Genomic DNA, 22,710 nt, shown 5'->3' with positions numbered 1-22,710 from the left:
TACTTTTTAATGGTGCCTATTTCCCAAAGCAGTCGTCTTGATTTCATCTGAGGGGGTTCCTCAGCGTCAGACTTGAAAAACCAGAGAACCTCACTCCAGCTATTGCAATCACCAGCGGCTGGTGTATTTACTGACCGCTCAGGTTCAGCTCATTGTGGTTGCCTAGGAACAGTAACACAGGTAAAAGGCCAAATGTGAATCAAGCCCAGGGGTTGAGTCAGTGTGAGTCCGACATGCCTGTTACTGAGAGCAGACTTAAACCCATAGCGGCCTGTAATCAACACTGCACAGGTGCAAGGTGCATGCTAATGATCTTTTCAGTCACTGACAAGCAGACCATGATAATCCAATCTCTTTAAATGCTAATACTCTGGATTTGCTTGTGTTTTTTTTCTTTCTCCACCTCGATTGTGTTCCTCTGCGCCCGTCTCCCTCGTTCATATCTCGGAGGATGTCTTAGAGGCTGAATTCGGTGACGCTCTGGAATGCTGATTGAATTCCACAGAATGAGTGACCCTCATTTGCACCGTCATGGACAGGAACCCGGCGAGCATGAGACCGGCGGCTCGAACGCCCCGCCCCCACTCCTCGTGTCCCGGCACGTCTCGTACAGTTATGAGACGCCGAGTCGTCGCCCGCGCTCGTCGCTGGTTTGTCTCCTATTGTGGCGCGGGTAGATGTGTTATCTTGGTGATAATAGAGGCAGAGCCACGGGGGCGTCGTGGTTACGGAGGGAGGGGGTGAGGCGAGAAGGAGACGCGTTGACGGACGAGCTGCTGATGGAGTGAACGGAGCAGGCTTCGTTTCTACGAGGGACAAAAAGATGATTTTTTTTTTTTTTTTACAGATTATGTCAAAAGGCAGGGCAAATCTCACAGCCTAGTTATCGAGATTAAGTAATTTGTTAATCCCCAATGTTGCATGTAAACCTCTCCTCCCATGTTGGGTAAACATGGGTCCTGCACACACCATGAGCTCTAAATACCTTTGAGCTGTTAATAGCGTCTTTGATCAAACTGGCAGCGCTCCAGCGCCACATGTCTGCAAAAATTCAGCCCTGAACGTTTGTCTCTTTTTGGCTGTGGTTCAGTTGGATTATTAATATTATTGTCAAGAAGAGAAGCCGTTGTAATCGGTGCTGGAATGAAAGACGTGCCACAAAAGGCAGTGGGATTCCAGGTTTGATCCCTGATATGTGTGAATGAGGCACAGGGGGCTTTTCAGAGGGAAACACACAGTTGAATTATTTTTAGTACAGGCATTATCGACAGAAATAAGAAAAGAAATAGAACACATATTTTGTGTTTTACCTTGTATTATTATGCATGTGTGAGAAAAGTAAAGTTAAACACGAGTAGTGAGTGAGAAACCCGTTCATTGTCTCCAAATATATTTTCACGCGATACGAAAGGTGGTCAGGTCTCTTCATGATGTTCGTGAGCGCTTGAATAATGTTTTGCCAATACGTTGTGGTTCTTGGACGGTGCCAGAACATATTATGGGTTAAAGGTGCTGCCCACATTGCACCCGAGCAGGATTCATATTTGGACACATATGGCATAGCTTTTCTTTTTTTTAAATAAGTGTAATCAGTGTAATACTTTGATCTGCAAAAACAGCACACCACTAACTGAGCAGGAATGTACCCGTGTCTGGGCTTTCAGGGGCTTTTATTCCGCCAAAAGAACGGAGGGAGGAGCACCTTATCCGGTTCATTAGATGCTTGATTTGCCGCTTTACGCGAGGAAACCGGGAGTGCTCCTGCTGCTCCTCGCCTGACTCCCTCGCACAGTGAGCTCGTCTTCTGAGGTCAGTCTGCCGGGCGGCTCCGCGCTGGTCCAGTGACTTCAGACCGCGGGACTGCGGCCGGCCCAGTCCGGCATGTAAATGAGAATATTGAGAATGACAATGTTTGATGGTTTGTTCCCAGCGGCTGATGGCAGACTATCTCTTCAAGATGGAAGTATTTCCTCGGGCTGTTTGTTTACATCCCCAGCCTGGAGTCGGCTCTCATGCCATTACACCTGTTAGCTTGTGTGTTTTCTTTTCTCCATATAGAAGAAGACTCCTCAACCCTGCTTCGTTGAAGCCGTCTTGTTGGAGCCTTGTAGTTCTTGTGTTACATCGAGGTATTTGGGACGGGGTTTGGCACACAGACGCTTCCCCAGAACAATGATTCACGGTCTCATGTGAGAGGCTGTGCCCTTCGTGCTCCATGATTGCTGCGATAATGTCGCCCAGCACAAACAGACAAGCCGGCATGCTCAGCCGGGGTCTTGGATTACTGCAAGGGAACCAGCCAGGACTCCCTCCTCTCCTCTCCCATAGCGGGGTATTCCTATTTCAGCCCCGCAAACTTGAAGTGGTTCCGCTTACCAATTTTCTCTGGCGCGGCAAAGACAGAAACCACATGTGAGAATACCCGCGGATCCTGTTCCACTTCGATATAGTCCTCAGATTCAGGATGTGTGGAGATGTTTTTGTGGTTTTCTTTGTGGGGAAACGCACTAAAGCAGGAAGTAATTGATCAGCTTTCAAACGAGCGTCCCTCTTTTTGTCGAAGCTGCACTCTGACTGAACCTGGACCACGCACTCATTTAACCCTGTTAGTCCCTCATTTAGCCACGTGCCCTCGCTTTTAAGAGGATTAAAGCAGGTGAGGGGAATGCCCCTGTGACTGAGTTCAGATTGCTCAGCAGTCATTACTCAATGGGTCCCTCGTAAACCAGGGTCCTCAAACCACAGGGCCCAGATCTAACTCCAATTTAATAAGACCCCACACATGTTTTGAATGTATTGTTGTTATTATTGTTGTCAAAATCAACACACAGTTTAACATTTTGGGGAATATGCTTATTAGCTTTCTGGCTAAAAGTTAAACGAGAAGATCAGTACGACTCACGTCTGTATGCTACCGCTAGCAGCCAGCTAACTTAGCTTAGCATAAAGACTAAAAACAAGAGAAACCGCTGCTCAACCCTGTCCAAAGCTACCAAAATGACCGTATCAGCTTTCTGGAGCATTAACACACTGTTGCTTGTTTGTATAATCCATACTTAGTTAGACCTAATCCCCTGCATTAGTGTTCAATGGCACCCATATAGTTTCAGTGCTTTAAACTGTTCATATCTGAATTATCAAAATAAGAAAAATACAAATAAAGTCATCTGTTTTAGGCATTTCAGAGACGATTTAAAAGGGATCCAAAAGGCATTTGGAAAACCCCACTGCACCTGAAGTATTCAGTAAGATCAGCAGCTGCTGGCTGGCGGAGAGACTGCAGAGAACCAGTCAAGGGAGGATTTGTCACCTTACAAGGATTATTAAGGCATTTAAAAATGATTTGCACAACAGGGAGTATCCAAATATGCGGTTGCGCAACCTTCAAAGCATTTTCAGCCGTGCGCACACACACAACAGAGGCGCCCCCAGATGTGCCGACGCCACAGAACTGGGTCACACTACATGTTTTGTGCCTCCGCGTATTTATGGACCAAGTGGAGTGTGTTTCCCTTCAAGTTGGCAGATAAGGATTGTGCACTAAATCAGGCTAAACTTTCCTGGAGTTGTGAATGTGGAAAAGCAGGGATGTCTCGTGTGGGAGCACCTACTTAAAGGTGCAGCGCGTAGGATCGGGCGCCATCTGTGTTGTGGAGAACTAATGGTGTCTGGTTTGTCCGTTGGGGGTCAACTGTAGGAACGTGGCGATCCGCTCTGTGCGTAGCTATAAATGGTTCATTCTAAGCTGACAAAAACAACAGGGTTCTCATCTCCAGGTGATTATACACTAAAGAAAACGCTGCTCCTTTAAGGCAGCTGGAGCTATAAATTAGCCGTAAATCCTTCAGGGCTGCAAGCCCGGCCTCAGAGTTTCAGTGCAGGTTTCGATCTAGAGGCGTACTGCAGCTTTAGACCATGTCGGGACAAAGTGTCGGCATGAAAGAGGTGATGGGAAAGTGTGAAGGACTCTGGATGATTGATTCAGAGAGTTAGGAGTGAGTTCATACTTCCCTTTAGAATACTGTAGATGGATAATTTTAAGCAAATGTTGAGACCTGTGGTTATCATTTTGGCTTCTTCTCTCCTCCGCCCCGCTATGGATGTTCAACGCCAGCATGTAGGCGGGCCGGCTCAAAGTGCACTTGTCCAGGGAAGTGAGGCGGGGGGGATGATTTGAGTGGAAATGACTTAATGTAGCCCAACGCAATGTGACAGCCAGGAATAACACATTATGAAACCACAGCGTTATCGAGTGGATAAAAGGGTCCATCCAGCTGGAGGAACTTTAAACGTTGGTTTGTAAAGTGCATGTTAAGTCAGATATGTTCCTTGATGGGTGGTGTTCACGTCTCTTTGCTGCACAGAGAGGAATAAATAATTATCATAATAATGACCATTCATCTGTCTTTAAAAGATTCTATGACTTATATTTTCCATTTTATTATCGTTTTGATATTTCTGTGGTTGTAGATGGAATATTGGCCTCATCGCCGTCTCAGTTGTAAATTAGAAAGAGTGTTTAAGTTCTATCAATGAAAGACAAGATTAAGAAATTCAAGCCACATGTATAATCCTATTCTTTAGACTACTGGAAGCCCGGTGTCGTTCTAGTTGTTATATTCTAGCTTTGTTTTTGTAGGCCAACCAGGAAGTTGGCGTTCTACTAGTTCCCTCGACAAAAAGCCAATAGGATTTTTCCATTCACGTTTCCATCTGTAAGGTTCCACCCTCATTTTGAAACCAAACATAAACCCAGCACATAAAAAGAAAAAAATTAGATTTCTTATGATAGGAAACTCTGTGTGACCGAATCAATTCCAATCAAAAATCGGAATAGATTAGATTTCTGGTGCGTTGGCTAATCCGTTGATAACTTTTGGTTTCCACTGTACAATACGTGCCCCTGCATGTCTAGTTAATAGATAAAACTGAGAATAATCAATTTCACCCGAATCTATTTTCGGTCCTAAGAAAGCTGCAGCATTCAAGCCTCTTCACAGAAACATGCTGGGGTTGTGCAGACGTGTTGGTAAAGACATCACGTAATGTTTCATGCTACACTCTCACTATTTTCACACAGCGCGTGTTCTAGCCACAAGCAATCCATTTCTTTCTTCATTAAAGCCGACCTCAGAGCGTCGGTGCTGTGACAGTTGGGCTCGGGAGCGTAGAAAACAAAAGGTTAAAGGGATAGTTTGGGTGTTGTTGTCATACTGACACAACCGTTTGTTAAATGTAGGAAGAACAAGACAACACACAGCTTTTCTGCCATCACAAGTCCCAGAATGGCAACCTCTCCCCTTCTCATCATGAACTTCTCCTGGGGAAAGAAAGCCTTTATCTTCACCGCGTGCGTCAGCTTAAATAGTTTGCTGTGTGTCAGTCAGAGACTTAAAACCTCTTCTGAACAACAGTCGGCGGCGGGAATAAGAGCAAATTGCTGTTTCACGGTGGAAGTGGTTCTTTTATGTGGAACGCTCAGCTGTAACTGTAAGTGTCGTTACTGCAGGATTTATGCGCGAGGGGTGCTAATAAATACAAAATGATAAAAGAATAGTCATGAGGAAGAAAGGGTTGATTGTGTGATGTTCTTTTCGTCTTGTTGGTTCCTCTTGTCTCTTCGCAGTCAAACAATGAGCTGGCTCTAGACATTTCAACATTTTTTAAATTCAAATGTGCCCCTCGCTCCCCTCCAGGTTGATGTTTTCTGACGGGGCGCCCCCAGGGTCGCTTTCAAGCCTGACCGCCCACAGCCCGCCACCTCCGTCAGCCTCGTGAGCGAGCCGGTCGATCGCCTCCAGCTCATCGACAGCCTCCCAGTGGAACCAGCAGAGCAGCCCTCCTCTTCTCCCCACCCCACCAAGCCCGGCTGCCCGGGCAGGACTGCGCCGCCATGGACACAGAGTCCACCTACTCGGGCTACTCCTACTACTCCGGACGCTCCCGGGGATCCCACAGGCACGGGTAAGACTAAATCCTGCTCCGTCATGAATTCTGTTACTCACATCTCTGCTTTTACCTGCCAAGGTGCACTTTATCAATCAATCACAGTTCAATGATCGATTAATCATTTAAATCGTTGATCACGCAACCATGACAAAAAATTAATTGTTTGCAGCACAGTTTGGTTTTGTGGTTGGATGTTTCTTGTCAAAATGCACAAAATGGGAGTTTTATACACACAGGTTTGAAGCAGACATTTATTGGGTGATTCAACGGTGGGAGTTACTTTTCCATCCAAGCCAAAGAAATGCTCCAACTGTGAGTCACGTTATGTAAAAGAGTGGAACGTCGACAGTATGGCTTGAAGTTGGTTCTGGTGTCTGAAACAAGCACCAGAAACATTTCATTCTCAGTCAGTCCATCTTTATTCCTTTCTCATCCCTGGATGTATTTCCTCAACCCTCCTCACCCTCCACATGTCAGCCTCTCGCAGCTTGTGTCGGCGCATTAGTCTGTCAGCAGTGAGATGGCCGTGGTTGACGGGCCTCAGGAAGGCAGCGGGAGACAGGTGCCGGAGAGGGCCGACTGACTGACACGCTGAGAGCCCCGAGAGGAGATGAGAGGAGGCTCCTGTTCCACGGCGGCCCCTCCCTTGTCACTTGCGCTCCTCTTGCTTTTTTTCCGCCATATATCTCTCTCAGTTCTCCGCTGCCACCTGTTGCCGTTTAAGGAACTATGTGTCTCACATCGTGGGACACTCTCTGTCACTCTTTATCCCTCTCGCTCTTGTCCTCTTTATCGCTTTTCTTCATACCCTCGCTCTTTGCTCCCACGTGTCCGCCGTGATATGAATGCAGCAGCTGCCCCGTTCTGGTTCGCTCTTGACCTCGCCTCTGTACCCCCCCCTCCACCTCCCCCTTCTTAAATGGATTCCTGGCTACTCTCTAGAGGATGGGTCGGCCCGGGCGTATCACTCATTCCCCTCTTGCTGGCATTCCCCGGGGCAGGAATGTGCCCTTGTAGCTCAAAGTAAGAGCAGAGCAAAAGTGGTCTCGCATTGATTTGGAATCAAAGACAGGCGGGAGGTTAGTGGGTAGTAGTAGTAGTGGTGGTGGCTCCTATCTCACTCCACTCCTGTTTCTAAGGCCTTTCAAGTAAGTGACAGCAAATTGGAAAGGAACATGCGGGCATCCCCGCCAAGCGTCTTTTCCGCTCCTCCGCTGCTGCCATGTCTGTGCCAAAGCCACCGGCTGGCCTCTAATTTGATCTAAAAAAGAAAAGAAATTGTTGCCTTTTGAAACCCCTTGCCGGCGTCGTCTGAAGGTAATTCCCTCTGAGGGGTGCCACGCGTGAGGCAGCGCCGGATCACTGTGGTCTAATTACTCTGATGTCAGGAACAGATGCAGGCGAAGTGGAGCGTGATCACGTACAAATATTCACACAGGGACAATATCATGTAGTTTTGTTTGTATCTGTGCATATTTGTGAGTCAATCTCTAACCTAATTTGTCAGAAAATAATGGAAGAATGGAATGGGATTGGCGTAGGTTTGCATTAACAGATGGTGCAGGGTTTTTGGAGTTATTTCCTCAGATTGCTGGCTTTCAGCCCCTCCTCTCCTGTGTCAGACTCAACTGGTGTCCAAAATACTTTCCCTTGTTATTCAGTAAAGACCAGCGGCAACATCTGGCTCTGAAAAGTGAAGCCAATGTGGAAGGGCATTCTTTCTAATGGCCATCAGGGGTCGACTCCTCTGGTTGTATAGAAGTCTATGAGAAAATGACTCTAATTCTCACTGGATTGTAAACATGAGTTTATGGTCTCAATCTCTAGATCCACATCTTCTTCAACACAGCATGATGTTCATTTAGTAAATCTCATTATGGTGTCTGTCTGTGGACGTTACTTCCTGCCAAAAGCTGAGAACTCGTATGCTGATGACACCGATTTCGTTATTTCCATGTAGAACTTATTTTGTTCAGTTGCACCAGAGCAAAACACTAATTCACCAGAGGGCAGTCTTTTCAGTAATTATGGGTATTACACTGATGCCCATGAACTTGTGAATCAGCCAGAATCCAGAGCTGCACAATTAACTGCAAGGGAAGGACGCTAATGCGATTTTCAGTCCTGGTTGTAAGATTCCATTACCACATGACCTCTTGGAAGTGTCGTTTTTTCTTTTTCTTTCCTTTGGTGCAATGCCATTGTCACATTTAGTTTTATGTTTTAGATGGTCTTTAATAGGTAATTCTGAATAATTTGGTTTTAATATCAGACTGGTAATTTAATATTTTCTACCAGCAAAAATGATGAAATGTAAATATTTTTGCATAATTGTGTACCAGCCTCATACTCATACTAAAGATTGTTAACCATTCAAACCACTTTTAGGATCATGTTAGTTTTGTATTGAGTCAACTTGCTTTTTCTCTAAAAAATACCCCAAAGCTCGGCTCCTTCACTTCACACTTCAGTTTTGAGGATTTAAATGATTATGAAATTGCAAATCTAACATTAGCAGCTGCTGATGTGGAAAATTGGTTCCTTTGATTGGTCAAACTCCAATTATACGGCAGCACGTAGCAACAACATAGTACTGAATAAGTCATTTAAACTAATTAACTCACAGTCATAATTCCATTTGGAAGTTTCTGGATGATGCAATGATTCATATACATTTCTTGTCGATCCGATTTCAGCTTACTTTCTTTTCATGCTTTCCATAACTATTTCTCTCTTACTTTGAAGTGAACGGCGGAGCGCAACACTAGGAATGTCCTCCAGGAGAGACTTTCTAAAAAATACGCTTGGCCATCCAAACATTTAAAGCGATATTGCGTCTCTCCGACAGACATCTTTTCTCTCTGCGTTGCGGTTTAGCTAAATGCTAACACTATTGATTTACCGACATTCAGTCCACGTTGTGCAAACCTCGTCTTTTCCAGCACAACTCAACCCTGGTTTTTCCCTGAATTGTGTCACCTTTCTGAAGCGATATCTGTATGAGGCTAATCCTGAGGAGCAGCCAGGCCACATGACTCCTTATCACACCCAGCGCCGCTTCAACTCAACTTGCGTCAACACACCAGCTCGCACGCGCTACAGGTGATTATATTTAGTGGAGCTTATCAGTCTCTTGAAATGTACAATCATCACTCCCAAAACATTTGAAACCTTAAAGCAAGGGTAGGTATTGTATTGTACACATTGCATAGAAAGTTATTTATTTATATTCCAACATCAGTCATTAATTAAAATGTTCTGACAAAACAAATTAGTATGGTATGTGGCTGTGGCAGGACTGTAGTACCGTGTGTGCTATCCATGGACTGTATATAAGAAGTGGAAGTTAGTCTTTGTGACGTCACCCATTGGTTTGTGGACGGCGGTTTTGAAGCCTCGTGTTTGTCGTTTTGGCCGTCGCCATTTTGAACTTTGGCGGAATCTTGTTTTTTTTTGCAACCAGTGAACAGAAGTGACCATACTTGGACTGCTGGGGAGGGACGTGGAGACGCAGAGTACGCCTCTGGTAGCAGTAGCTACCTGTCAATCACACAGTAGCCACGCCTGAAAGGATGCTCTGCTCCGCTATCGTCTGTTTGACTCTAAATGACCATAATTTATTAAATGAACATCATGCTGTATTGAAGAAGACTTGAAACTAGAAATTGAGACGTAAACTCATGTTTACAATGTTTACTGAGGGAATAAGTCAAGAGAAGTAGAGTAATTTTCCATATATTTCTATACAATCTGACCTCTTTGTGCAACAGGAGGAGTTGGCTAACAATAGCCCTGTTGGTTCTTTAGGTTCATGATGATACATTTGGGGGAGTGGTTTTGGCCAGAGGCCAGAAGGGCCTGGCAAGTCTCTCGTTGCCTGAGCAACTTTTGAAGATAGTGCTGCTAGCTACTTTCATTGGAAAATATTTTTCCGGTTGAATCATTTTAAAAATAGCGTACTCTGGCTAGTTTCTCAATATTACCAACGCTAGCTTTAATTATTGGACCTATTACACTCAATATTTTAGGAAATAGAATTTCATGATGAAGAAAGCGGTTTTTTTAACAACCTCATCACTTGATTTCTTAATTGCTGGCTCTCGCCCCCTCGCCTGCTTTACAACACATTGATGGGTTGGAGATAGCCCAGAGTGTGTGGTTGGTCAGTTTTTATCTGGCTCCATGACTCTACCCATTTGGCTGAGGCCGAGCCGCCCACTGGCCCGTTGACACAAGGAGGCGTGTCACACAGGTGTGTGTGGGTCGCCCCGCTAGCCACAGAGAGAACAAATTGGTCCACAGGCGGCCCGGCGTGCCACGCTGGTTGGCTCGGCCTCTCCAGCGGCGTCCTGCTATCGCTCTCCCTCTGTGTGAGGCGGAGAGAATGCGGACCGCGAGCCACACTCATCCTCAGGTGTTGGAGGGGATGGCGCTTCCAGGAACTAATTGGCAGAACTTTGCCCCAGATCACCAGGCATCATCTGCCCTCCCTCCCCCGTCCCCCATCCTCGCTGTTCCAAAAAAGCCATACCCGTTTCAGGGATTCGCGCTGGAAGTCAAATTCCATTAATCAAATCATAGAGGAGCTTGCTGTTGGAATACCAACAAGCCGGCTGCATGTTAATGAGGCAGGAAGAGGATGTGGGAAAGGGGGTGTGTGTGTGTGGGTGGGTGGTGAGGTTTCCAAACGGTGTGATCACCCCAGAAGCATGCTGAAGGGGGGGATGCAAAAACGGACCGTGGAGGGGAGGGGCCGGCAGACAGAGGGTGATCTGTTCAAACCCCTCCCCGCTGCCCACAGGTCTGCTCGCCTCTGTATTTCCTGTCTGTTGGTCACAGTTTTTAAAAGTGTTTGTACCTTTTTGTCGTCTCGCCAGCATACTGAGAACCAGGTGTTTCTTTACCTTCTGCTCTTGACTTTCGCAGTGAGTCATGCTGTGCTGGGATACACACATGGACATTACACATGCTTTGTGTGCAGACTCACACACTCGCGCCTTGTTTACTGTGAGCCAGTGGTTCCCAGCCTTAAATACCAGCTTGTGACTGCTCATTACTTGTTATCTCTTAATGTGGATGTGGGTTAGTTGCAATTTAATCACAGTAATGTTAAAAAGAACAGCCCAAGAAAACTATAAAAAAAAGAAGCATTTTTCATATTCTCATTTCTCGTCTAGCTCCTCCACCAAATCAATACATTATTTCACGTCATTCCTTTTAATTGTTTTGTGATCTCTCTGACTTATCTTGGGGCAACATGGGCAGTTTTTTAGATCTACAATAACATTATAATTTGTTTCCAGGAGTTTTTTTTCTTTACTTTCCCTAAATTTACTTTACTAGATTCTCATTTGTTTCCTACATTTTCTTCCGCCGACGGATGGCAAGCTAGTTAGCTAAGTAGCTTGTCCTTCTGTAGAGCAGTGGGGAGAAAGGCGAAGAGACCGTTGGACCCACTAGCTCCATGTTTAGCTTATTTTATGTAACCGGCGTAGCATTAAAGCACGGTGGAATAAGCCAGAAAGCTACTTCCACCGTGCTTTAATGAAAATGAGCCGAACAAAGTTGTCCCTCATCCTGCGATTGAACATGCAATGTCCGCTCTACTCTTATTTTCTTTCTATTGGAGCAATATTACAGTCTTTTATTTTCTGGTGAATGTAGCACTGGCTGCTTTGCGTCCGGGTCCATAGAGGAGTGGGGAGATTGATGGTTCACTAAGGCCAAGGTGTGGAACTAAAGACCAGCATTGCTCTTGTATTACAGTGCAGAGCTGGTGACTCCTTCACTCAGTTGTTGCTGACGTATCTTAATCAGATTCTAGTTGCTAAGACCCTCTGCTACACTCTACGCTCTTTACTTACTTTAGCATTACCTTTCCTTTCCTTTACCCCAGAGCTGCTTATTATTCCGCTGATGACTCTGAAGGAGGATCACTGCTTCATGAGGCATCGCTGCTCCTCCCTGTCCGCCTCTCCTCCACAATTAATAATCACAATCAGTGCCAGACTTTTGACGGATGATCGCTTCTGCAGCGATGATAGCCATAATAATATTTAAAGTAATGATGATAGCCGTAATCAATTTAAAGGCTCACATGGACCTAATCTCCTGGATTTACTCAGCAATATGTCAGTCACTCTGCCAGTGAGAGAAGTTGCCGCAGGCGATTGGAAACAAGCTTTCTCTTGCTCCGTGGAGATTGGAAACATTATTTGCTGTCGTGACTTTCTGTGGGAAAATCGGGTCCACGAAGGGGAAGTACAAGAATAGAGGCGGAAAACCGACTGGTTAACACCCTGTAATGAAAACACTTCCATCCAATGCAACGCTGCCAGACTGTAACGGCTCCACTGCTGTCCGTCACACCGACTCCTCCGCTGCCCAGCAAGCAGGATATCCTGCACATTACGGTTATGCCGTGTTATTGTGTGAGAAAGTGGCGTTCAAGGGTCATTCGGGTTTGTCATTAATAGTTCACTATGAGGCCACCAAATCTCATTTAGCTGCGTCCGACTTTCATCTTCCAAGCTTTCTTTGTCTTTTTGTTTGTGAGCCTTTTGAAAAGATTAAAGCTGCTCTAATCAAAATGATTGTGGCCGAAAAATAGTGAATGCAGCTTTAAGGCATTTTTACAACCGTGTGATTTTAATTTGCACGTCAATATATTTTTTAACTGCTATGACACTATTTAGCGTTTGGAAAAGCGACTTCGGTGCAAGGTTGATTTTTCTGAATAAAGGCATCGACCAAAGCCGCTGTACAGAATGGGTTTGGGTTGCGTCCACATTAATGAAACGACAACACGGAGGCTCCGTAGTCTGAACCAAGACGGCAAACTTTATTACTCTCTCCAACCTTCACAAAGGCAGCGCACATCCACCAAGTGACTATTTTGTGTTGTTGCAGCAACATCCTGTGCTCGAGGGTCTCGATGGAGACAACGTTGTGGGAATTAGATTTGTTACGTTCAAATGTCGCTCCGAGAAATAAAGTGATTACCGTGAAACAACGAGCGCACAGGCGGCGGGAAACTCCCTCATCATCACGAGACAACGGCGTCTTTAAATGTCCTTTTGTGCAGCTGAAAAACACCCGCCTGACGTCTCTTTCATTCGCCCGATGTCCAATGTGTTTGTCCAGTAATCTCGTTCCAGCATCTTCAGCATGGAATATCTATATGAGATCTGACAAGCGTGTCTCTGGAGTCTGTCTGTCTGTCTGTCTGTCTGGCTCTTGTCCAGTCCGAGCGGCCGCCAGCACCTCTCAAACACAAACACCTGGGAAATACAATTGCTGTCATCCAAATTAACAAATTGGACCTTGCTTTTTTTTCCTTCGCTTTTTTGTGTGCATTTTTCAGTCCGTTTTGTTGCTTTCTTGCTTAATACTGTGTGTTCTACGTCCAAGATGTCAGCAGCTGGAGTGGGAGGGACCCCCATGAGGATTAACTGTGGCTCGCTGAGCTTTTCTGTGGTAATGGAGCCACGGCGCGGGCACCGGGCCATGTGGCCGGGGTGAGGCTGGGCGAAGGGTTAGCGGAGCCGGCGTTTCACGCTTTACGCGAGATTAGGGCAGGAGGTCAGTCGGGCTAATGGAGCTCATATGTTAGAGACAGAGGGCCTTGTAGTTCACATGAGCGTCGGTCTATGGAAACCCGATGGAGGCGTTTTTAGTTTCTCCACCTTCACACGGCGAGCTGCTCTGGGGTTTATCAAACAGCAGCCAGCTGCTTTCACACTGTCCCCGCTCTCTTCTGTATGTCCAGTCTGTCTTCATAGTGTTTGTTTCTTTCACAGCGCTTATCTCCAAGACTTGTCCGCTACATGTTTTTTCTACGTGCAAATGAAGACGTAGGGCAAAGGTCAAAGGCCAGGGTCCAATGTGAACTTGATATCTGAGGAACGCCGAAGGGAATTTCCTCAAATTGTGCACAAACGTCCACTGTGACTCAACGATGAACTGATTAGAATTTGGTTTCTTAAAGGTCAAAGGCCACTGTGAACTCGCAACAAACGTTTTTGGCCACAACTAAAGAATTTAATGGATCAATGGCATTTAGGACATGGACGTAAACCGGACTGGTTGGCAGAGGTTATATGACATCTGAAGACACGATGAACTTTGATCCTTGTGATGAGCAAATTGAACATCATGTGTAAAATTAGTGTTTGTGTCTCTCTGAGGCTTCTTTGTTTCCAAGCTTGTGCTCTAGTATGTTCTTTGTCAACATCTGTACTGCACTTACCATGTTTTTTTCGTTCTCCTTTTTGTTTTGCAGAGAGCGTAGCCGGGACCGCCACAAGTCCCGCGGCAAAGACAGCCGCTCAGAGAAGTCCGTAACGATCACCACGCCGCCCGCAGAGCCGCTGCTGGGCGACTCGGCCGTTCGGGGTGAGCAGGTCCAGGTAGGGCTGAACACAGCGCCGCCGCCCAAAAGCAGTCCTGAAGGCCAAACTGCTCTAGAACCACACATCAATCATCTCTCAATTTCTCTATATTCGCCTCCATCATAAAGCAGACCACACTCTGCTTTATGCTGGAGTATCTCTGCTTGTCCGATTTATAAGGGATTTAGAGTACAGGAGATTTATCGGCCACTACTCAAAATGAGTTGGAATGATAATTATGTTTATCAGCCCAGGCTGGGGCGGGCCATCTGGTAGTTTGAGGGCAAAAGCCAGAAGGGCCAGTCCACTTTTGGCGAGGCCTGCACTGTCCCTTTCAGGAAATCTACCGCAGATAAAATATCTGCAACAGGATAAGGATGCAGAAGGTTGCTTCTATGGGCAGCGCCACTTTTGTTTTGTCAGAAGCAAACGCCGTATTTCACTGCAACTCACGATGAGGTCCAGTGCAAAGTGAGGAGATTGCTTCAGTGCCCCCCATCCTCTCTGCTAAAAAAAAATGGACCAGACCAAGCAACAAAAACAAACAAACTGGCAGCTAAGCTGTTTTGACTGTCAGTCAAAATTCCAACTCCTCCATCAGAAAACATGCTGACTTTGATGTCGGTGACAAAAAATGGATTATGTGATGGATTATTTGATTACACAGAAATATAAGGTAGGAGATTGGTCATCTTGTCACTTTTGTACCCTTTCAGCATTCGTTAACTAGTTTTGCCACTGGTTCAGCCTTCTGACTTATTCATCATGTACAGCAGACAGCCGCTCATGTTCCTGTTCCTTGGAGTCGGATTAAAAGGCAGAGCAAAGAAAAAGACAGGTGGATCCGACGGCTGCGTGTTGGGACGTAAAATTCCATGGTAGCACTCGAGGGATACAAGAGTTCTCTCTTCCAAAACAGTCAATGAGTCATAGCCAATTTGTTACCTTACCGTGTGGTATTTTTGAGCCAAAATGCAATTCATTGTATGACCCTTAGAGAAAGACAACATTTGCTTTCGTGGTATGCAGCATTTCTTCAAAAAGTCACCGTATTTACTTAGTTCAACTGTTTTTTGTTTTTTTTAAAGCATTAGTTGACTGAAAAATGACCAAGAACTGAATGATCTGTAAAAAATAAATAAATGTGTACAGCTTGTAACTTGGTTCACCTACGTTCATCACCTATGATGTTTTATGTCGTGCTGGAAACATCTATAGTAATGTTTATATAAGCTCTCTGGGTCCTTCCCTAAGGGGACTGGTCTAATTGCTGGTGTTTGAGAGCTTAAGCACCTGTAAGCCCTTATTGGACATGTGTGTGTTGTCAGTTTGTTTTTAATTGGATGTAAAGTAGCCGAGTCCTGTTTGTGTTTGTTTCATAAATGACTGAATGGGGCTTTAAAGGCACGTTTTGAATGAGCTACTTATCCGTAGTCGCTGTATTACCGTCGGTAGATAGCGATAGATTGGTAACTGAGGTCATATTATCTATAATCCCTTTAACACCAACAGACTCCATTGTAAAAACACAGTACACGGAAGTTGCTGGTCTACAGCTGCCTCGAGTCACTGTGAGACTTTGAGACTTTGGTGTTTTGAAGTTCTCGCTCGGATTCACCAAAGTCCCACAGTAACACTGTGACCCAGACACTCTGAGTGGCTTGAACGAGAGCACAGGTGGACACAGCTGCAACTCACTTCCTGTCATGTGAAAGAGTGAAATGTGTGCCGTTTCTCGTCCGGCGTGCTTTGAAAGCAGGAACTTCGACAATTGCTGCTGGGCAAGAGTCAATTTAAGTCCATTTAATGAAAGAAGAGGTTTCAACACACAGACGGCCTCTGCTTAGACTGACCCGCTCTTTATAGCTAAACAACCGTCTGGCACAGTGACCCTCATCAAGTGTTCGGCTTAAGCCTCTGAAAGGGGGATTCGTCTACTGACCTACTTGGCACTCACTTTCCGTCATGGTAAGACTCGTTAGCGGTCGTGTTTTTCTTTGGTCGTGTCTAATTTTAACACATGACAGGATTTGCCACCGAGCACAGCCATCCTCAAGTGTTTCCTCGCTCCTCATGTCTTATTCATGCCGTGGCCTGCAGTAGTGCTGCCGACAGGGCGGGGAGCGTTTGGCTTCACTTTTGAGTAATCAGGGGCGAGCGACTGCACCGAGAGAGAGGGAGAGAGAGAGAGAGCGCACAAATCCCTGCGTGTGCACTCCGGTCCCTCTATGCTCCCGTATGTGAATACTTAGCGTCGTCCTCGCCTCAACAGGTCACTTCCGCTGCCGGGACTTAATCAGAGTCTTGGCTGACGGGCGGGGAGTGTGCAAAAAAAAAAGTGTGTGTGTTTTTGTGTGTGTGTCTTCACTTGGCAGCGAGCATTCACATCATGCAGAACACAGACATCAAAGCACATTCTTCGGAGCAGTTTGACTGTCTGTTTGCCGAATGTGAAGCCGGAGCCAGCAGCTGGTTAGCGAACTGAGACCCAGTTCTGTTTAATCAAGTCTTCGTTTTACAACGGGGTTAAGGCCTGGACTCTTCATCGGCTGGGACCAGTTGCCAAGAAACCAGGAAGTTGCTTTGTTTGTGCACTTTAAAAAAAAAGTGATATAATGAGTTGATGAATGAGCTTTAGAAGTCACATTTGGTTACTTTCACTAGCCGTCTCCAGTCTTTATGTAAAGCTCAGCTAACCAGCTTCATATTTTGTGTTCATCAATCTTCAACAACGGCCAGCTCTTCACACGCTTTGTGCATTTGAAATGGGATGTGGACACTGCTTGTGAACGAGGCTGATCGTACGTCTCTCAGATCGCTTGACGTGTTTGAATAGAGCTCCTCCAGCATGTCTCTCCCATTCCAGGACGCCAGCCAAAAGCCCCGGGCCGTACGCACGTGTGCAGGTGGAGAACACACTTCAAGTGCTCGCTCAGCTGCGTGAAGTCTGAAGGTGGGAACGAGGTGGCTTCATCAGATGTCTATGGAAAGTCGCATTTCGCCGCCTGCGTGTTCGTAGAGGACAATGGAGGCGAGCGTAGCCGGGACCTCTGTAGGTGACCTGACACCTAATAATGTGAGTCATTTGGGTCAATCCGTCCTGCTGTTGTTGCCGTATGAAACTGGATATTGCTGTGGAGACTGAGAGGTCGATGGGAGTCCATGCAGCGCGGCTTAGGAGTGTGATGCCGGGCGACATTGTACGAGGTGAGAGAAATGCGATATGTTTAAACCACAAAGCATTTTTAAGAATTAGCGCCTTCAGAGAGAGAGAGAGAGAGAGAGAGAGAGAGAGAGAGAGAGAGAGAGAGAGAGAGAGAGAGAGAGAGAGAGAGAGAGAGAGAGAGAGAGAGAGAGAGAGAGAGAGAGAGAGAGAGAGAGAGAGAGAGAGAGAGAGAGAGAGACACCTAGGTTTATTCTTAGATGAGCAGTTTAGAGAGAGAACCGCTTTATACCCCCGTGTTCGCCAGCTGCAGAAATCAGGTGCTTTCTGGCAAAGACATGTTGAACGAGAATTTGGCTCAAAAAGCTGTCTGATTTTTAAAAAGTGAAGTAAAGTCGCACCTCTCAACATCCCCCCTGCCGCCTCTCGTCCTCCCTGCGCTCAATTAACCCAATTAAAGTAATCTGCTTCAGCCGGACCTCTGTACGGTAACGGCACCACGGACCAGTCGGGCTCCTGGAAGAGGCAGAGTGCTTGTGTTCAGGTTTGGCACCTCTTCCTTGCGGTGAGTGCTTCCTGGCGCAGTCTCCCGTCAGACGGGATCCCGCTGAGCTGTTGGGTATCCCCGTGCTCAGTGTGTCGTGAGTTGGGTTCTGCTGCCAGGATGCGAGCCCCGTGGGCGGGCAACGCCGGAGAGAGGGAGAGGGAGGAGGATTTAACACGGTCGATTTGGAAGAAGGTGTTTTGGAGATGACGGGGTCGAAGGGCAGTGACATACACACGTATGTTGGGGTTTCATGGCTGTTGACTTAATCTCGAGGCCACCGCCCGTTGGAGAAGAGTAATAGCAATCAGAGATGAAGTTTATGGCTAGAAACTCAAGGTTAGGTCACAATCAAAGAATTCTCCCTGGATTTCTGGCTTCACTTTAGTATTGTCGGGGAGTTTTTTTTGTAAAGCCGTGGTATAGTAATAACCTAATATGACCTTTAGTATTTGGTCACAAATATAAACTTTAAAATGTTGTATATGTTCAAACAAAAAAAAAAGAGTTACTGAAACAGGAGGAAATGGTGCACTACAGTATGTTCAGCTGCGGATTAATACACATTTGCTTCAGATTTGGAGCATTAACAGCAGCATAATGGTTACTGTGGGATTGAGTCCAAATAAACGATGCAGCAGTGTGGCTCGAAGAAATTATGTAAAATCGCGAAAATGACCTCAGTCGCGGAAGGGTTAAACAGGTCATAAAATATATATATATATATATATATATATATATATATATATATATATATATATATATATATATATATATATATATATATATATAAAATGGAGCTTGAACGTATCATATTGAAACCCAATACAACCTCCGTTACGTTAGCTGTTAGCTCAAGTATGGTTGTTGATGTGTTTTTGTGCTGAGATGAAGCAGGTTTTGATTCTCTTGAAGGCACACCATCAGGTTGTTGTTCTTCCGCTGTTGATGAGCAAGTTTTGTCTTACCTTCACACACACACACACACACACACACATACACACACACACACACGCAGCCTCGCCTGTGGCAGCGCTGCGACGCCACGGTGCTCACTGGGTCAGAAGCGATGCACGGAGAGTGGCGCTGAGGCGAGGGGCGAGCGGAGAATGAGGGAGAATGAGAGAGAGGAGAGAGAGAGAGAGAGGAGAATGAGAGAGAGGAGACTGAGTGGGATGCCTTAAGGGAAAGACCGATAAAAGGGAGAGAGAGGAGGATGGGACAAACCTTTGGAGTATAGCGATGGCACCTAATTGGTGTTGTTTGCCCTCCTCTCTGGACTGTTTACTTACTGTACTACTACTCTCCTTCTCCATCCATCTCATACCCCCCCCTCCTCCATCTCTCCTGCTGTCAGGACATCCCATGTGATCGTCTCATCACCCAACTCCTCTCTCCCTTCCCCTCTCCTGCTCTGTCGCTCCTCTGCTCTTCTCCACAGAGCCCCTCACACTATGTGGCAAGCGAGCGCACAGTCCCATACGATGCCTCCTGAGGCATGATGGGAGATCTTTCTATATAAAGACGGATAAAGCAGAGTCGGGGAGGTCACACACACACACTCACACACGCACACACTGGAGACGTACCGAGGGGGAAGGAAGCAAAGAGATGATGTTTGAGCGAGCTGGACCGAGGTGAAGTTCAGTGAGGATTTCTTTGGGGGGATGCAGTCGCCAACGGTGATGGAGGCGGGAGACGAAGTGCTGCAGGTGCTCGAGGTCTGCGAGACGGTAGAGGAGATAAGGGAAGTGATTGTCACCACCATAGAAGAAGACTCTATCACTAACTCCCCTCCAGCGGCCAGCTCTGGAGCTGGGACTAAACCGAGCCAGGTAAGAGCAGAGAGGTCCGACATGCGCTGACGGTCCCAAGTGGAACTACAGAACTTGTTTTTCCTTTTTAAACCAGTGAGGACGTCCGGTGCTCGCTGTTGCTGGAGGTTTAGCTCTTCATGGAAATGGGTTGTGCGACCCAGGAAGCTTTTGTGTGATTCCATGTTGAGGAACTCTGTTTAAGAAAACCTGTCGGTTTAAATCAACGCATTGATCTGCAAAATTGAGCGTTAGTCGACTAATAATGTCTTTGGTCGCGGTTCCTTCTAATAGTGTTGGTGACGCATCCTGTCCAGTGTGTCTTTTCCTCAGCAAAGACACACGATGCTCTGTATTTATCTACATGAACGTCACATTCTCCTCACTTTCAATAAAACTGTTTCTTACATTTCTTCTATAAACGCCGCTCCATGCCAGAGAGCTCCAGTGGTGTCTGACGGTGATCCTGTGCAGTGAACACACACGCGATGCATAACTGGTCAGGATGAAGAATACACAACCTGAAGTAATGTTTGTCTTAAAAAATAGTTGTGACGGTCAAGAGAATTGCAGTGTCACTGAGTGATTGATGAGTGGATGACGTTGCCTCGTGCTCCAGGATGTGATGCAGGGTCTATATAATGGCCCTGCGCAACAATTATGTTATTTGGGCATTCATTTGAATGGCCACGATCTTTTATATTTCATAGTTAACATTTCTAATTATGAAAAATATATATATTTTTTTTAAACTTATACATATATTTTTTTTGTATTTCCATTGCCGTTAACAATGGGCCTACAGAAAAAAATGTCAACATTGGTGAAGGTATTTCACACAAATACAATTAGCTTCTAAAATGAAGTCTTATTGTTCACACTCAATCTGCTCTTGAGATCATTTAAGTGTAATCCTCCAGAGTCATCCTTCATCAGCTCTCACTCTGACTACATAATATCCACACCACTTTCTGGGCTTTGCTAAATTAGAAGTTGTCTGTTACCTGACATTCCTGTGAATAATCTACTTCAACCACACGCGTGTGCAGCGCTGCTCAGCTGCCAGCCTCCCATTGTCTCGCCGTCACTCCTCCATCCTTCAAATTAGTCCGGGAGACTATTTTTAAGGCGCTTCCCTTCCTTGTCCTGACAAGTTCTTGGCAGCCTCGCCCGCTGTCCACTGTTTGAACAAAGGTTGGTTTTAAATGGCTGAGAGGAGCTCTTTGGGAATGCAATATTTTACACACGCACACCTTGCCTCCCAGGAGTGAGGAGAGTGCACTTGTTCCTGCTCTGAGCGAGGGGCTTTGTTTGCAGCCCACTTATGGCTGAACAACAGAAAACAGGCTTTTAGTGGATATTTGATTTAACGCGAGAGACAATGGCTGTTATTTATACTCCGGCGTAAAGAGAATGCACAAAATACTCAGCTGAAAGCTTTGGAAATGCACGCTGGCTGACATGGCATGTTAGTGTACTATATATAGCTGCTCAGTTTCGTGATAAACCACTTGAAGGCTTAGTGATAGTTATTGTAGTTCCAAAGAATTTCTACAAGTCTGTATGTGCAAAATATTCTGTTTTTTTTTACGCAAAAATGTGTTATTTCACCTCGGAACAGATTGTGGTATTTTTGTTTTATTTTGGCAAAACAGATGTAACTGTCTTATAAAATAAGTAAGTAAAAAAACAAAAAAAACACCCTGAACATCAGGAAATCCCTCCAATCCCCACGAGCAGTCCCGCGACACAGTGTCCGCGTGCAGTTCAAATGTCTTGCTGGGTGTGTTTTTAAAGCTCAGCAGCCCCGGTATCGTGTTGCAGCACTTTAAGTTTGCAGCCGGGCCAATATTTCATCAAAGAAATACTTTGATGGCACATTCTGCCTCTTATGGAGCCGCCCTCGCCGCGCCCCAGTAACCACCGCTCAACGGTTTTTAATGATGCCGTATCTTCTTTTTCGTGCGATGGAGAAAGTGACTTGACTGTTATGGATGCTTGCCTTACTGCTAGATTACTGCTCTTTTTAGACGCGTGCTTTGATTCCTGGCTATATGTACCTTTCATGCTCTTTAGCTGTGCGGGTGGCTGAGCAAAGTGCCCGTCTTTTCCTTTGAAGCTGTGCCAAAGTTATCGCAAAGTTTTAAGATGGTGTGTTACCACTTAATGGCTAGCTGTTTTCCCCCTGCTTCTAGTCTTTGTGCTAAGCTAAGCTAACTGTCTCCAGATATGAGTGTGGTGTCAATCTTCTTGTCTAATTCTCTGCAAGAATGCCAAAAAGTCAAAATATTCCTGTAATGGAACTTATTAGTAGTAGCTAGGTACCACATTGTACTCCTCTCTCCTATGTCTTCTGTAGATTTAACCCTTTTTTTATTATTTTCTTCCTCACTTTAACACCCCCTCCATTGTCTCTTCTCTCTTCTCTCTGGTGTGTGAGAACACGTCTTATCGGATGTTTCCGTTATTCAGCTGTTGAGCAGAGGACCTGCTTGTAAAACCTCCGTCTGGGTTGAATAAATCCCTGCAGACGGCAGCGCGAGAGCAGACCTGACAGGTGTTTAGCTGAGGTGCGTTTTATTCATGACACACATGTAGTTTTGAGCGGAGGATTTCACACGTTGGGTTGTGTGTGCGGTAATCCTCTCTGGCTTCTGAACTGCCACTGGTCTTACTTTCCCTCCCTGTCTGGATCAATCCCTCTCTTTTTTAATTGGCTGCCTTGTTATCGAACGTGTCTGTCACGCTCTCTCCCCCTTTTCCTCTTTGTTCCCTCTCACATCGCCGCTCCTCTTCCTCCGTTTCACCCGTGTGATGAATGGGACCTGGCCTCCTGCGAGGCGGCTGGTA

At 45.9% G+C, this 22,710-nt stretch overlaps 1 protein-coding gene across 2 annotated transcripts in view; it reads left to right on the top strand.

Annotated features, from left to right (window-relative positions):
• Window positions 1–5,893: 5,893 nt before the first annotated feature.
• LOC306752741 (vang-like protein 1) overlaps window positions 5,894–22,710 on the top strand; it is a gene marked incomplete at both ends in the record, with an annotated part of 31,901 nt that continues 15,084 nt past the window's right edge. The window contains 2 exons of one of the 2 annotated variants that reach the window (XM_079236541.1): window positions 5,894–5,964; window positions 14,231–14,351. In XM_079236541.1, the coding sequence (XP_079092667.1) occupies window positions 5,894–5,964; window positions 14,231–14,351 (192 nt within the window). Of the gene's footprint in view, window positions 5,965–14,230; window positions 14,358–22,710 lie in introns of both variants that reach the window. The other variant, XM_079236540.1, reaches the window with a different exon arrangement.

This window comes from Taurulus bubalis, assembly GCF_910589615.1.
Source record: "Taurulus bubalis genome assembly, chromosome: 21".
In the NCBI taxonomy this organism is placed as follows: domain Eukaryota; kingdom Metazoa; phylum Chordata; class Actinopteri; order Perciformes; family Cottidae; genus Taurulus; species Taurulus bubalis.
The sequence above is the reverse complement of the archived record's forward strand: the minus strand, read 5'-3'. Positions and strand labels throughout refer to the sequence as shown.